This window comes from Eptatretus burgeri, chromosome 8 (genome assembly GCF_056783735.1).
Source record: "Eptatretus burgeri isolate ZD-2024b chromosome 8, Ebu_testis_v1, whole genome shotgun sequence".
Taxonomy (NCBI): Eukaryota; Metazoa; Chordata; class Myxini; order Myxiniformes; family Myxinidae; genus Eptatretus; species Eptatretus burgeri.
The window spans coordinates 96,049,871-96,064,958 of record NC_140968.1 but is presented as its reverse complement, the minus strand read 5'-3'; the positions used below and the strand labels follow the sequence as shown (position 1 = coordinate 96,064,958).

At 42.7% G+C, this 15,088-nt stretch overlaps 1 protein-coding gene across 1 annotated transcript in view; it reads left to right on the top strand.

The window, feature by feature from the left end:
• Nucleotides 1-15,088, top strand: part of LOC147022328 (chitin synthase chs-2-like) — a gene marked incomplete at its 5' end in the record, with an annotated part of 284,439 nt that overhangs the window by 209,807 nt on the left and 59,544 nt on the right. The window contains 2 exons of the mRNA XM_085890495.1: nt 9,981-10,110; nt 14,136-14,336. Of these exons, the coding sequence (XP_085746621.1) occupies nt 9,981-10,110; nt 14,136-14,336 (331 nt within the window). The remainder of the gene's footprint in view (nt 1-9,980; nt 10,111-14,135; nt 14,337-15,088) is intronic.

The window sequence follows — 15,088 nt, the reverse complement described above, 5'->3', positions numbered from 1 at the left end:
CTCCGCACTCTCCCCACCCCTCCGTCCTCCTTCCCCTCTACTCCTTCCCCTATTATCTCCCCCTCCCCTCTCTCCCCTCTCCCTAATTTTATAACACCTCTCTGCCTCTCTCACCCCGATCCCACCCCTCTCTCTCTCTTTTCTGTCTGGTCTGTCTGGTCAAAAAACAAAGTGACAATAATGTCAGGCTTATGAAAAACAAAAAAGCATGCAGCATCAGAATGAGTCAGTATTTACTTGTAAAGCTATTTTTGAAAAGTGTAATTCCTCTCTGTTTGTGTTGTAAAGTTTTTAGACCTTGTGAAACTTTTGTTTGTCATGTGACAGGTAAGACTTTTGATGTTGATTGTGAATGTTTGTTGGGATGGAAAATGAAAGTGCATTATTTATATTCTCACTTGTGGAGATTGTGGATTGCAATATGTTGGTAAAAAATCTCAATGTTTACATCAGCGTTTGAATGGACATAGGTCTGCTGTTTCATCTGGTATTGACATATTTATATAATCATTCCAATGAAGTTGGGCATGCTTTTAGTGGTTGTTCCATTCAAATTATAGACTCAGTTAATGTTCATGATTTTGATAGTGAAGAGGAATGTGATGTTGAGCAAGGACGCAAGGAGGATTTTTGTATCAGGTCACGATGTGCGATCTATCCTTTGAGCCTTAATGACAGGGTACAAGTTATTGGGTTAGTTTCTCAAGGTAATGTTTTCGGTAATGACTATCTTGCTAATTCAATCAGAAGGAGAACCAGAGGTCATGGGTGTTGTAGTTGGTGTTGTACGGCTCCAAAAATGGAAATTTCAGAGATAATTGATAAACTTCGAGGTGTTTATGAAGGAAACGTTTTTCATGATTTTCATGTTCTTCTGAGGTCATGCTCCAAACAAGTCTTGGCGAATGTTCTCCGGAGTTTAGGAGGTTCATATGACACGTGCTTGTTCTTGATCGAAGCTTTTTGAAGCAGGGGACTGGTGAAGAAATCTACTCCCAAAGTTTATTGGATCCGCGAGTTCTTAATTTGTGATTTTTCCAGCAAGCAGGTAGATAGGCTTCGGCTTCATTCTATTTTTAGGGATATTCGTGTGGAGTGTTTATTACCAGATAAAGTCAGGGAGCGAAGCCCATTGAAGGTATATTTCACTTTCACTAAGACCATAGGACAATCCTTATTCAATTATGGTAAATTTCTTTAAACTCTTGGTATAGATGTAGGACTGATTGGATGTTCTCCACTGATGCATCATCACCTCCCAATGGTCTAGGTGGGAGGAGCCTGTTCCGTGTTCAGCTCTCCAATTGGAGGTTGCAGAGTCTGAGGCAGAGCCACGAAGACTGTTGAAGAATCTTCTACATAACCATCCTTGATCATGAGACGAGTTCGTTCTCCTCCTCTTCTTTGCACAAATAAGCAAAGCAAGTGGACAAACTCTTTTTGGCGACATAACATGGGGTCCATGGAATAGATAAATGTCGCTTCTCGTATTCGGAGATGCGTTATACTTCGTCCTCTACTCAATATCTTGAATGCATCCACATTATAATGTTCAGCACAGTTTGCATTTTCAATCAAATGCTGTCCAATAGCAGATGCACACGATGTTGGGATTGATGCTGGGACCTTCCTACAAGCCCGTACCGGCTGTATTCGTGTACCAATTGTGTTTTTCCTGATGGACAAAGGGACGTGCTGTTTGATTCTGTCAGTCAGAGTCTTGGTAGTTCTGCCTACATACCGAGCATCACATTGGCACTTGAACTCGTAAATAATATTGCTAAGTTTTGAGGCAGGCAGAACATCCTTCTTAACTGCAGGAATCAGATGTCGAGAGGTGAAAACCACTCTTAGATGAACAGCCAGATACGTGTTTGAGACACATCTTTTGATTTGTTCCTCATATCTTTGCGACATTTTCCCTTTCCAAAGAATCTTTAATTGTAGACCGGGCACTTTTCAGGACCCATCTTCCGTTCATGTATAGCAGTGAGAAATTTGTGCATAAACCTCCTGATGATATCCTCAGGATATCCATTCTCACTTAGGATGCCGGCAATCTTGTCCATCTCTGTATGAAGCTTGGAATTGAAACATATCCTCTTTGCTCGACTGACTAATACATTGATCAAACCAATCTTGTGTCTCGTTGAACTAAAAGTGTCCCATCGAGTATACTGGCCAGTGAAAGTAGGCTTTCTATAGATGGACGTAGTAAATGAAGATGCAGATCTCTCTAAGAGGACGTCCAGAAAGGGTAAGCAATTAGAACATTCTAATTCCTGGAAACCGACTCGAGCGCTGGCTGCAGTAACTCTCCCAGCCATTTTGCCACCTGATGCTGGGCAGAGCCGACCATAGACCAATTGGTCTCAGTGGAACATTCTGCTTGTGAATCTTCGGTAGACCATACATTCTCGGACAAAGAAAGCCTACTGGCTTGATCCTCTTGTAATATTCCCAGTTACAAGCCCGTAGGCTCTTTTCGTCCGAGAATGTATGGTCGACTGAAGATTCACAAGCAGAATATTCACAATGGAATTGGAATGTTCTAATTGCTTACCCTTTCTGGACGTTCTCGTAGAGAGATCTGCATCATCATTTACTACGTCCATCTCTAGAAAGCCCACTTTCACTGGCCAGTATACTCAATGGGACTCTTTTCGTTCAACGAGACACAAGATTGGTTTGATCAATGTATTAGTGAGTCGAGCTAAGAGGATATGTTTCAATAACAAGCTTCATACAGAGATGGACAAGATTGCCGGCATCCTCAGTGAGAAGGGATATCCTGAGGATATCATCAGGAGGTTTATGCACAAATTCCTCACTGCTATACATGAAAGGAAGATGGGTCCTGAAAAGTGCCTGGTCTACATCAAGATTCCTTGGAAAGGGAAAATGTTGCAAAGATATGAGGAACAAATCAAAAGATGTGTCTCAAACACGTATCTGGCTGTTCGTCGCAGAGTGATTTTCACCTCTCGACGTCTGATTCCTACGGTTAAGAAGGATGTTCTGCCTGCCTCAAAACTTAGCAATATTATTGATGAGTTCAAGTGCCGATGTGATGCTCGGTATGTAGGCAGAACTACCCAGACTCTGACTGACCGAATCAAACAGCACGTCCCTTTGTCCATCACGAAAAACACAATTGGTGCACGAATACAGCCAGTACATGCTTGTAGGAAAGTCCCAGCATCAATCCGAACATCGTGTGCATCTGCTATTGGACAGCATTTGATTGAGAATGCAAACTGTGCTGAACATTATAATGTGGATGCATTCAAGATATTGAGTGGAGGACGAAGTTTAACAAATCTCCAAATACGAGAAGCGCCATTTATCTATTCCATGGACCCTATGTTATGTCGGTAAAAAGAGTTTGTCCACTCGCTTTGCTTATTTGTGCAAAGAAGAAGAGGAAAATGAACTCGTCTCATGATCATGGATGGTTATGAAGAAGATTCGACAACAGCCTTAGCGGCTCCGCCTCAGACTCTGCAACCTACAATTTGAGAGCTGAACACTGAACAGGCTCCTCCCACCTTGACCATTGGGAGGTGATGATGCATCAGTAGAGAATGTCCATTCAAATTGACTTTGTTGCGAGGCGTCTAATGGATGTAGTAAAGGACATTTTGGAAACTGACTGTGCATGTTCGTCTTCCAATTTTTTATTTGGTCCTTGTGGATATGTAGTTTCTGGGGATTTGAATATAATTAGTAATCGTGAAATTAGGAATCTGATGAAATGGGAGCTAAATATAGGGAACCAGTAACTCAACCTTGAAGCTGCATTCGGTCTTCAATTGTGGATTCTGTCTCTAATTTTGTTAACAAAATGTGCACCAAGTTTAAGTTATCTGTAAACAGTTTCAATGCATGGTTTAACAGAGTTGTAGAAGTCCTGGATAATATGATTGAGTTTTTTAGTAGTCGGGGCTTGCTTTCACTGGGTCGGTCGAAACCAGTGTTGAACAAGCCGAGTGTTCGTAAAGACATTTGGGATCTCCATGATAGCTACATTAGAGTTCCAGCGGATAAGGCTGCTAATAATTTTATTGTGATTTGTAAAAAGTTTTATGTAGAGGTTTTTTTAAGAGAGTTTGGCATTGATACAGTTACTTTCACTAGTTTAGGAAATAGTACATTATGCTCCTTGTCAGAAGTCATTCCAAGATATTATTTCTGAGCATCAGGAAGTTTTAGTTAATAATTTCAGTATTGTATGTAAAGAGGTAAATCTTTGTATTCCTCGACTTTCTGGATCCCTAAGCTTCATTAGAACCCATTCAAGTATAGGTTTATTGCGGGTGCCAGGCAGTGTTCCACCAAACAGTTATCGGTCATCATAAACTCAGGCTTACAAGTTTTTAGGGAACAGTTCAGGAAATAGTGTTTAGCAATTGAGAAGAATTCAGGTATTAACACTTTCTGGAGCATTAATTCTTCTTTAGAGTTCTTAGATAGAATTAGATGCCTCAATATCAAGTCAGTTGAAGTTTTTGATTTTTCAACTTTACATACAAATGTGGATTTAGTACTAATGAGGGATTCACTCTTCAAAGTAATTGACAAGGTTTTTCTTTAACTCTTTATAATAAGTTTTTATGTATCAGGTTTGTTGGAACATTCTTTTCTAAAAATATACTCAAGTTTTCATTGTTTTGATGAGCAGAAGTTTAAGGATGATGTTAATTTTATTCAATTTAATATTTTTGTGTCTTTTTGTGGGATAATGTTTCAACAGGTTAAGGGTATTCCCATGGGTGGGAATTACAGCCCCCTTCTTGTGGATATTTTTCTTATTTTCTGTGAATTTTCATTTATGCAGAAACTTAAGAAGGAGACAAAATTAGGATTAGCTAAAAAATTAACTCATACATGTCGTTATATCGATGATATTTGTGTGGATAACTATAATTTTTTTAATAGGCAGCTTCACAAGATTTATCCAGATAGCTGAAATACAAACAGGAGTGGTAATGATTGTACAGTTGCTGCATATCTGGATGTATTGGTTAGAGTTGGACAGAATGGCTTTGAGTATGAGTGTATATCATAAAGTTGATGATTACAGTTTCCCTGAAGTCTTGTACACCTTTCCAGGTAGTAATGTACCAATTAAAATGGGTTACAATGCCTTTTCATTTCAGCTACTTGGATTTGAAAGAATTTGTTCAGTAATGGATGATTTTGTGGAACGTGCTGAGAAGGATTTTTCCATAATGTTAAACAGAGGATATTTGGCAGATTGTTTGATCAGATCTTGTGAGAATCTTTGGACTCCATCGTCACCTTTTATTTAAGTTTGGTTGGTTTTCATGGAAACAAGTTCCAATTGCATTGCATTTGATATAACAATAATGAATTAATTATTTTAGTGAGGTAAATTATTTCATAATGTATAATGGACATGTCTACAAGGTAAAGTGTTTAATCGCTTAATTTATTATCATATAAAGTGGTGTATGATTAAAGTTAATCATATGTAGTAATACTTTTAATAAATGTAATAATTAAATAAGTTTGAAAAAGGATATTACATTGCTGTGTTGACTGACTGTCTGGACACAACTTTGAGGTTGTCAGTCCATTGATGTTGAGTAATTTACTGATGTTGACCGGCGACCGGGGTTGTGGACCCGCTGTTTGGAGAGGTTCTGGGCTGAAAGGATCAAAACCTCGATGAAAAACGGTGCCCAGCTCATGATCCGGGCACTTGGGAAATCAGTCAATTGCTTATAAGTTAAGGTTATAACTTCAAATAAAATAGCTCTTTTAAGTACTAACCAGTAGTGTGTGTGTGTGTGTGTGTGTGTGTGTGTGTGTGTGTGTGTGTGTGTGTGTGTGTGTGTGTGTGTGTGTGTGTGTGTTTGTGTGCGTGTAGTATGCGTGTGTGTGTGTGTGTGTGTGTGTGTGTGTGTGTGTGTGTGTGTGTGTGTGTGTGTGTGTGTGTGTGTGTATGCGTGCACACATGTGTATTGTTACGTCTGGCTTCCTTCTTGGGACTACGGTGCAGTAATTGGTCTTTATTTATATCTTTGCCACCCCTCTCCCTCTCACCGACCCCTCCTCTCTCTCCCCCCTTTTCTCTCCCCTCCCTGTCTCTCCCTCTGTTAAAGGGACTGTTAAGGACTGATGGTTTCATTTTGAATTTGAAACTGCTTCCTCATAGTGTGGCATGTACGAATCAGAGTTGGAGTGAGCCGGATGGAGGGGTGCAAAGGTCGCTGCATGTGTGAGCATGCATGCATTCAGGCAGACCTTTGCTAGGTAGATATCATGGATTTTAAATGCTCCCACCCGGGTTTTATACAGAACCCGTCAGTTAAAAAGAAAATGTTGCAGTTTGGGCACATTTTATCACCCTTCTCTTCCCCTTCCCTCACACTACCTTCCCTTACCTGCCGCTATAGCCGGCTTCACTTCCCCTCATGCTGCTTTCCATTCCCTTCCCCTCACCCTGCCTTCCCTTTCCTTTGCACTGCCTTCCCTTCCCCTCCCCTCACACCACCTTCCCTTGCCCTCACTTCCAATCACAATTACCCCCTCCCCTATCTCCCGGCGGTCACCACATGCTGTAATTACGTACCCTATTTCATTCAATCCTATACTATCCCACTACCAAACGCAAGTCGAGAACTCCTCCCCTCACATTTACCTCCTCCCAAACCCCTTCCGCCTTCCCACTTCCCCTCACCCCTCTCCTCTCTCCCCCATCCTCCTCACTCCCACCACCCCTCCCGTATTGTATCGTGAAATTTGGTGAGATATCGCTCTCCCCACCCCCATTCCTAGCTTCCCCCCATTCCTTGCTTCCCCCTTCCTCACCCTCTCCGAGCTCCCCACCCTTCCTCGCTCCTCCCTCCTTCCTCGCTCCCCTCCCATCTCTCTCCCCTCCCATCTCTCTCCCCTCCCATCTCTCTCCCCCTCACCTCCTAACCCTCTTTCCTCTCTTCCTCCCTCCCTCTTTCTCCCCCCTCCTCTTTCTCCCCCTCCTCTTTCTCCCCCCCCCTCTTTCTCCCCCTCCCCCTCCCCCTTCTATTCCCGTCAGGGAAACGGGTTGTATTCTCATACGAGCAAATACCACCTGTCACTTCATTGACAGGAATACTGAGATGGGTGGAAAAACAGAGGGGTGGGGAGAGAGAGAGGTGTGGGGAAGAGTGAGGGTATCGCTCAGTTGCAAGAATTCGGCATACGAGCAGAGTTTTCGTAATAAAGATACCTTCCCGTAAGCTATGTCCTTTGGTGTGTGATTCCATCATACAATTTCAAATAATGACAAGTCTGGAGACGGCGATGGTTCACGAGCAATGTTCACGGTTCGCCTTTTTTATTTTTTGACCTTCGAGGGGATGCCACGGGCAAACTGGCAGGAATCGAGAAAAACATAAATGATGAAAGTTGTAGTACTCGAAGAGCATGGGTCTGGAGCCAAACACCGCCCGGATGGGTCTGTAGATGACCACCATCCAGACATAACCACCGTCTGGATACAGAGGGAGAGAAGATACAACCGCCACAAATGCTGACGTCTCCGACCGTTTATAAGCATTGCAATGTACCTAGCGATTTGTAGCTGTGACGAACGGCATTCGATAATATGAGTGAGGAAAGTGGAAAAAAAAAACTTTATCATTAAGAAATCATTGCGGCCTGTTCCAAGTCAAGTCAAGGCATGGTTGAGCAGGCCAAAAAACATGGCTGCTTCAGACCCCAGCGAGGTTACCCAGGAAACACCTTAAGACCCCAGAGAGCTAGGTGGCTGAAGATCGCCTGATGAAGGATATCATTAAATAAGGCCGTTAATTATCTTCAAAAGAGTTATTTTTATTTCCAATTTTCACTCAGGCACTTCCTTGGAGTTCCCTTACTGTGCATGCAAAGTTTCGGGTTGCTAGATTTCATGGTTTTCGAGTTATGGAGGAGACACACAGACACACACATGCTCACACACATTCGTATGGAAAAAGGTTCCTGTGCACCATAAAAATGCAAAGTCACTTTAATCATCCACGTTTGTCACAAGCATTGACCTATGCTGAAACTCAGATACAGTGATACGTCACCATATGCTGTTTCTCAACATGGTTGTTTCAGTTTTATGCTCCTTATTATGCATTGTAATTCAACCTCCCTAATCCACTCACTGGTTTCACCACAACCGGTCCGGATATGCTCCAGTCCATGACGCTTCCTTAACGGCTTGGAGAAGCTTGAATTGTGTTTCACTTTTAAAGGTTAAAAATAAATCGCTCGGTTTTATATTAAATTTACGTCACGTGAGTAAATCCGCATTTCACAAAATACAAATCACGACGCAACACTGCAGTTCGCCTAAATTTACATTCCCCTGCAGCAGCTCCGCTCCCCTCCAGGTATTCCATTTAAACCTGACGTGTTGGCACACAGAGCACATACAGTACATCGCAGCACTGCAAAAATCCTGAAAAAGGTGCCTTTGGATCGTTTTTTTTTATTTTAGCAAATAAATATTTTGGGAGACTTAACAAAAAGGAGGAATGTGAGAAAGAAAGTAATGAAAGGGATATAAATGTTCACAAACAGACGCCGCATGACAACACATGTGATACCATTTCGTGTTCTTCCTGCCAAACTTGTTCTGAGCACATCCAGTCCGTGTGCTTAGTTTGCTCAACGAGTTGATATTCATTTTGATTGCCATTCCATTTGTGCCTGAAAGTTTGAAATGTCGCAGGCCAAGAAAATTAAATGAACCATTTCCCTTCAAATGAAATTGGACATGTTGAAACATGAAAGAGTTCTGGAAGGGACACAGCAACATATTTAATGCAATCAAGAACATCGACGAGTCTTGAAATGAAGTTAGGTGTGCACACCTCAACAGTGTGTGGAGCAATCTCTGGCCTGATTTTGTTCCTCCTTCCAAAGGGAGGATTCAAGATGTAGTTTGTTCCGTTCTCCCAGAACCGAAACGTGTGTCAAGAGGCAAAGAGAAACATGGGTTACCAGAACGCCGCCATTGTCCAACAAGATTTTAATCCGACCATCACACACCAGGCCTGTCCACGCATGCGCAGATGCAACATAGCAATACATCACACATCCTCCTCCTCAAACAATTAACACCCTTTTAAACCCTCCCCAAAGAACAATTGTAATCCTAAATTCTCCAGAAATGCCCATGGCAGGCAGAAATGCCCCTACTCATGTCGTACACAATATGTCAATGAGAGCAATGAATACTTCAGTTTTTGTACATTGCATGCTTGGCCTTTAATTATTTTTACAGCCACAGCAATCTGGTTGTTTTGGTTTTCGATCTCTTTGTCGGTAACGCCTCCTGATGGGCTCCGGATCAATGTCATCCACTGAAACGTTGCTCTCCTCAGGTACCTGTGTGTCACTCCCCTGATGTTCAGTAGCTTCCTCCGCTTCTGCTGAAAAATCAACATCACTGATGACTTTCGATGACAACGTCGAAGGTCGGTGTCTGATCTGGTCAGCGTCTGATCTGGTATCGGCATGTTGCTTCCACATCTGCTACATGCCTCCAGTTGACACTTCCACAGTATATGAAACAGGACCCGTTCGCTTGGCGATGTAACCGGGTACCCACCTTGGCATCCTTGCTTGGCATCCTACAAACCTGGCTCACTGTAAACAGATTAAAAGTAGCCCCCTCAAAATCAACAGTCACTCTTTCAACAAATTACACCCAACTGTGGGTGGCCAAGTGGTCTAATCTTTTCAGATGTTCCTTGACATCAGGTTACATCGTTTGCTATCTCACAATGTGGTTGCTGTCCTCGCAGCAGCTTATACACTGTAAACTAATTTACACACCCTGGTGTTCGAGTGTAATATGAGAACAGACATTTTTGTTTATACGAAGGGCAACCATAACAGAGAAGCAATTCATTTATTTATCTTGATTATGCATCAATGTGAGGTTGTCAGTGAGGTCTCTCTTGCCCTATCTCCTCAAGCACACATACATTTTGGCTTTGGATGGAGACACCGAGTTCCAGCCATCGGCTGTTTCCATGCTTGTGGACTGCCTACGGCGAAACCCCCACGTTGGGGCGACCTGTGGACGGATTCACCCCACCGGAATTGGTATGACAACTGAGAGATGTCACTGTTGCTGCTGCTGCTGATAGTTATTGTTGCTGTTGTTAGTGATGTCTATGGGAATCAATTTATCTCGCCTGTGAATTTACGTGATTATTTTTTGCTACTAGTGAGTATTCTTGTTTATAGGTGTGGAGGTTCATGAATTGCTTGCATTTTTGTGTATATATCACAAAAAAAATTTTGCATAGTTGTTACCTGAAAAAGAAACAGCATATATTATATTGGAGGAATTTTCAAGTTACGCAATATGGCTAATCAGTTGTAAAGTAGTGTTACATGGAAAGAGAGTGAGGGGAGGGGGGGGTGAGAGGGGACCACACCATTCCATAGATTGAATGTGTTAAAAATTTAGCTTGGTCCATGTGCTTGAGTCGGATAGAATTATGCTTATAACAAGGATCTGTCAGAGATAAGTGGTATGTAATATGTGCATGAAGATGGTGGTGATTATAATCTGAGAGCAGAATAGGGTAAGGAGTACTGTGTAACATCTTCTGTACAGACGAGGCCAGGTGGAGGATTCGTGGGCACAACGGCACATTCAAAGCATGAGACATCACAGGCTGTTTGGCCAAGGACTGTAGGCCAGGACGGAGAAGTGAGTTTGAGCCCGAGCGAGAGGCAGGACTGCTCGAAAGGCAATTGCAGGACCCGTCATGTGCCGGAAGGCGGGTCCTCCATTTCTACACATGTGCGAGTTTAGTTGGAGATCATGCTACTTATTTTAAGTTTCGGGGATCATCTCAACGGACGGTTCCAGAGACAGCGGATGTAATCTCCCTGCCATCTCCTCATCCCCATCTCCTCGTCATCATTCTCCTGTGCCTCACCAGTCCGATGCCATACCGACTTGCATGACCATGTCATCATACTGGCCCCCACACCGGATTGTGCCTGCTCAAGTCCTCGCCTGCCCCTTTGATAATGGTTTGTTTCTGGTATTTTTGGCACCATTAGCAGGTTTTAGTTTTCTTGGATACAAGTTCACGTTTTCCCCTTTACCTTCATTGTGTCTGTTGACCGCAAGATCTGTTCCGTATATTTATGGCGTCCTATCCTTCCTTATTCCCCTTATTCGTTTTAAATAAACCATTATTTATAAGAAACGTTTTACCTCTTTCTACCTTCGCATTCGAATGACCGCCAATCTCATTTTAATTTGAACAAGCACATTACCTGTAGGGTGGTTGTGTCACCCCCACAGTGACTGACACACACACACACACACACACACACACACACCGTATTATATGTATATACGTAACATATACATATTATATAAACACACACACACACTAATGGAGGTGGATACTTTGAGGTCTGGGAAGGCTCCGTTCCACCTTCTGAAACCTGCATGTGAAGTTAACAACCAACAACACACATACACATGCAGACAATTACATTTTTACTGTGAGTAAACTCACTCATGCAGTTCTGACAACTCCTCAACAATCAAGCTTCAGCCTTACCCTCCCAACTCTGTCCCATCTTTTCTCTCCTCCTCCCCCTTCCCCCTCTTCCCCCACTCCCCCAACCCCAAGTCCTCACCCTTCCCCTCCCAACCCTAAAGCATTGATCCCTTCCCTGCAATCAAACCTTCAAACCCCCCATTCTCCCCTCCCACTGAAAGTTCTCACCTCCCCCCCCCCCACTCCTCCTCCAAGGTTGTCCCATCTCTACCCTCACCCTCCTCCCACTCATAAAAGTAAAAGCAAACGGCCATTCCCACGTCACATCAGTGGAATATGTAATGTTTTCTGCTCTCCTATCATGCTATCACCCACTTCACAGAAACCTGTCTGACAGTCACCTGTTCAACTCACAATTTGAGAAAATAGTCGGATATAATAGCAAACCTGCATAACCTCCGCAATAAAACCTCTGTTTGAGAGAAAAGGTAATTCTAAAGGGTTTTAAAGGGAAACTCTAAGGGGTTCTAAAGGGTTCCTAAATTGGTAGCCATCGTATAGAAATTGTCGGTGGAATCAAATTGACTGTCCAACCAATGGGTGGAACTCACACGCAAGGACACACGCACGACTCCTTTTATAGTATAGATGATCCTTGGGGGATTGTAAATGGTTAAATTAATGCAGTACAAACTGGAAAGGCACTCAGTTAGGAGCATACCTCTGCCAGGCTGAACAGTTTGTTTTGTATCCCACCAAGAGGCCGGATCTGCATCCGGACCTTAATCACAATCTAATTGGCTTGTTCTTCTCACCTACCCAACTCATCCACCAAGCTTTGTCATAACCCATCCACAACTTTTTGAGATAGCCTGCTATATATTCTATTTGGCCCTCTCAATGGTGAAGAATTACTTTTTAAATCCTCGTCTCCAGATCTGGATCGTCATCAAAATCTAATCAATTCGTCCTTGTCACACACCCAACCTGTCCACCAAGTTTTGCCCAAATCTGTCCACAACGTTTTATTTTGAAATATCATGCTAACTCGTTTTTGGCCCCATCTCTCAATGGTGAAGAACCACTTGCAAAATTAAAAAAAATCCTGGTATCCAGATCCAGATAGTCACCACAGCCAAAGCAGTTTGTCCTTGTCACACACGCAATCTGTCCAACAAGTTTCTTCCGAAACTGTCCATAACTTTTTGAGATATCCTGCTCACAAAGAAACAGACACACAGAGAAACAAATAAACAAGAAAGATGTCGTGCATCGCACGATACTTGCAAAATCAAAATAAACAATATGCTTCCAGGTTTTTGATTGAACCAATTCAATGACCCAATGTGCAAATTCTGTTCCACCTTAGAGAGTAACCAGCCTCCAAGTGGGTGGAGATTGCGCATTACCTACTGATAAAACTATACTCTGTATATTGCAAGAATACTATAAATGTTTGTGTGGTGTGCGTCCAAATGGGTCTAAAGGGTCTGAGATGTCTAAAGGATGTAAAGCTCTAAAGAGTCTCAGTGGTCCAAAGAGTCCATAATGGTCTATAAGGGACTAAAGGTGTTTGAAGATCTAAAGGGTATTTTCCAATCGTAGTTAGGGTCTAAAGGTCTATGGGTCAAGGGGTCGAAACAGTCCAAAGGATGCAAGTGTCTTCAGGAATATAGGGGGTCTAAAGGGTCTTCTTCTTCGTTTGCATGGAGCACAAGGCTGCGGGTAGCATCATTGGCTGAGAGCATGGCTGTGCCGCTGATGCAATGCCCTCTGCTGGTTAGGACAGGAATTTGGCCAGGGTGCTGATGATAGCTCGCCTACTCTTCATGAAGGACCCTGGGATCTTTAACATCCACCAACAAATCCCGGCAAACAGGATTCCCATTTAACAGGGTTTCAAACACAGGCGAGACAGCAGAGAGGTGAGTGTGCGTATCTCGAGGCCATCATGTTAGCCCTAAAGGAGCTTCAAAGATCTAAAAGATCTAAAATGGTTGCAAAGGTCGAAGGTGTCTCAAAGTCTAAAGGGTATGTTCCAACAGTATAGTTTCAGATATAAGCATCTAACAAGTTCTAATATGTCTTCGGGGTCTCACGGTTCTAAAGGGTCTTACATGGTCCATAGGATTAATTAATGATGTTTCTTGATTATTTTTTAATGTTTATTAATTTCCTCTTTTCTGCAATGACTTGATTCAAGAAAGAACTGAATGATGGAGAGTGGAAGCATAGCATGTTGTTGAGGGATTTTGTGTGGAATAAATGTCTATGGGCCAAACAGAAGCAGGTCAGGGAAAATATAGACCTATAGAGATGAACAGACAGGGATAGTGAGAGTAAAAACAAGTATTGAGAGTCAGTCTGAAGGTAAAGTTGTCACCTCGAAAGACTACAGAGTAGGGACTGCTTATATACAGGAATGTGGCTCCTAAAGTAGGAGAAAAGGAGGACAAAGGAGTGGAACTAAGTGGAAATCTTGGACTTTTGAATGCACTTAAGATGGGGTGATTGAATGTACATGTATGTAGTCATGGTTTAGCTGGATATGAGATGAGGGCAGAAATGCTTAATGCAATGTGTTGCACTGCTCTTCAGGTCCTCTCGTTTGGTATCAGAAGTTTGAGTATGCCATTGGTCACTGGCTGCAGAAAACTGCTGAGCATGTGCTGGGCTGTGTGCTTTGCTCTCCGGGCTGCTTCTCACTCTTCCGTGGAACTGCAGTAATGGATAAAAATGTGCTAAAGCCATACACTACCGTTGCTGGATCGGCTTCAGAACACTTACAGTACGATCAGGGTAAGAATTTTAACCTGGGCAAGGTAAAGGATGCTGTCTCCATATACTTTAGCAAAGGCCTTACCTTTTGCCGGTTTTCTTGGTTGTTTTATGCAGCTTTCTTTGGCTGGAATGCATACACGAGGTGTGAACAAAAACTTTGGTGAATGTTCGGATAAAATAATTTTATTAAACATAAACACTTACATCATTAATCCCCTTCAAAGTACTCCCCTCCCACAAATACACACTTGTTCCACCATTCCCACCATGTCAAACACATTTCTGGAAGTCCTCTTTGTTAATCGCCTTCAAAAGGTCTGTCGTGTTGGATTCAATGTCTTCAATCGTGTCAAATCGCTTTCCTTTCATCGTTTGCTTCAATTTGGGGAACAGCCAGAAGTCGTACGGTGCCGTCAGGTCAAAAAAAGTGGATGCGGGACGACAGGAATTTTTTTTTTGCCACCAAAAATTGTTGGAAAGAGAGTCGTGATGGAGCAGTCACCCGTTCTTCCACTTTTCTGATCTTTTCCATCTGACTACCTCTCGGAAACGTTTCATAACTTCCACATAGAAAGCCACATTAACGGCAGCACCTTTTGGAAGAAATTCTGCGTGAACCATTCCTTCCATGTCGAAGAACACAATCAGCATGGTCTTCACTTGCAATCTCGACTGACGTGCCTTTTTCAGTCTTGGTGACGAGGGTGTCTTCCATTGGAAGCTCTGTGCTTTCGTGTCCGGGCCATATCCGTTAACCCACAACTCATCAC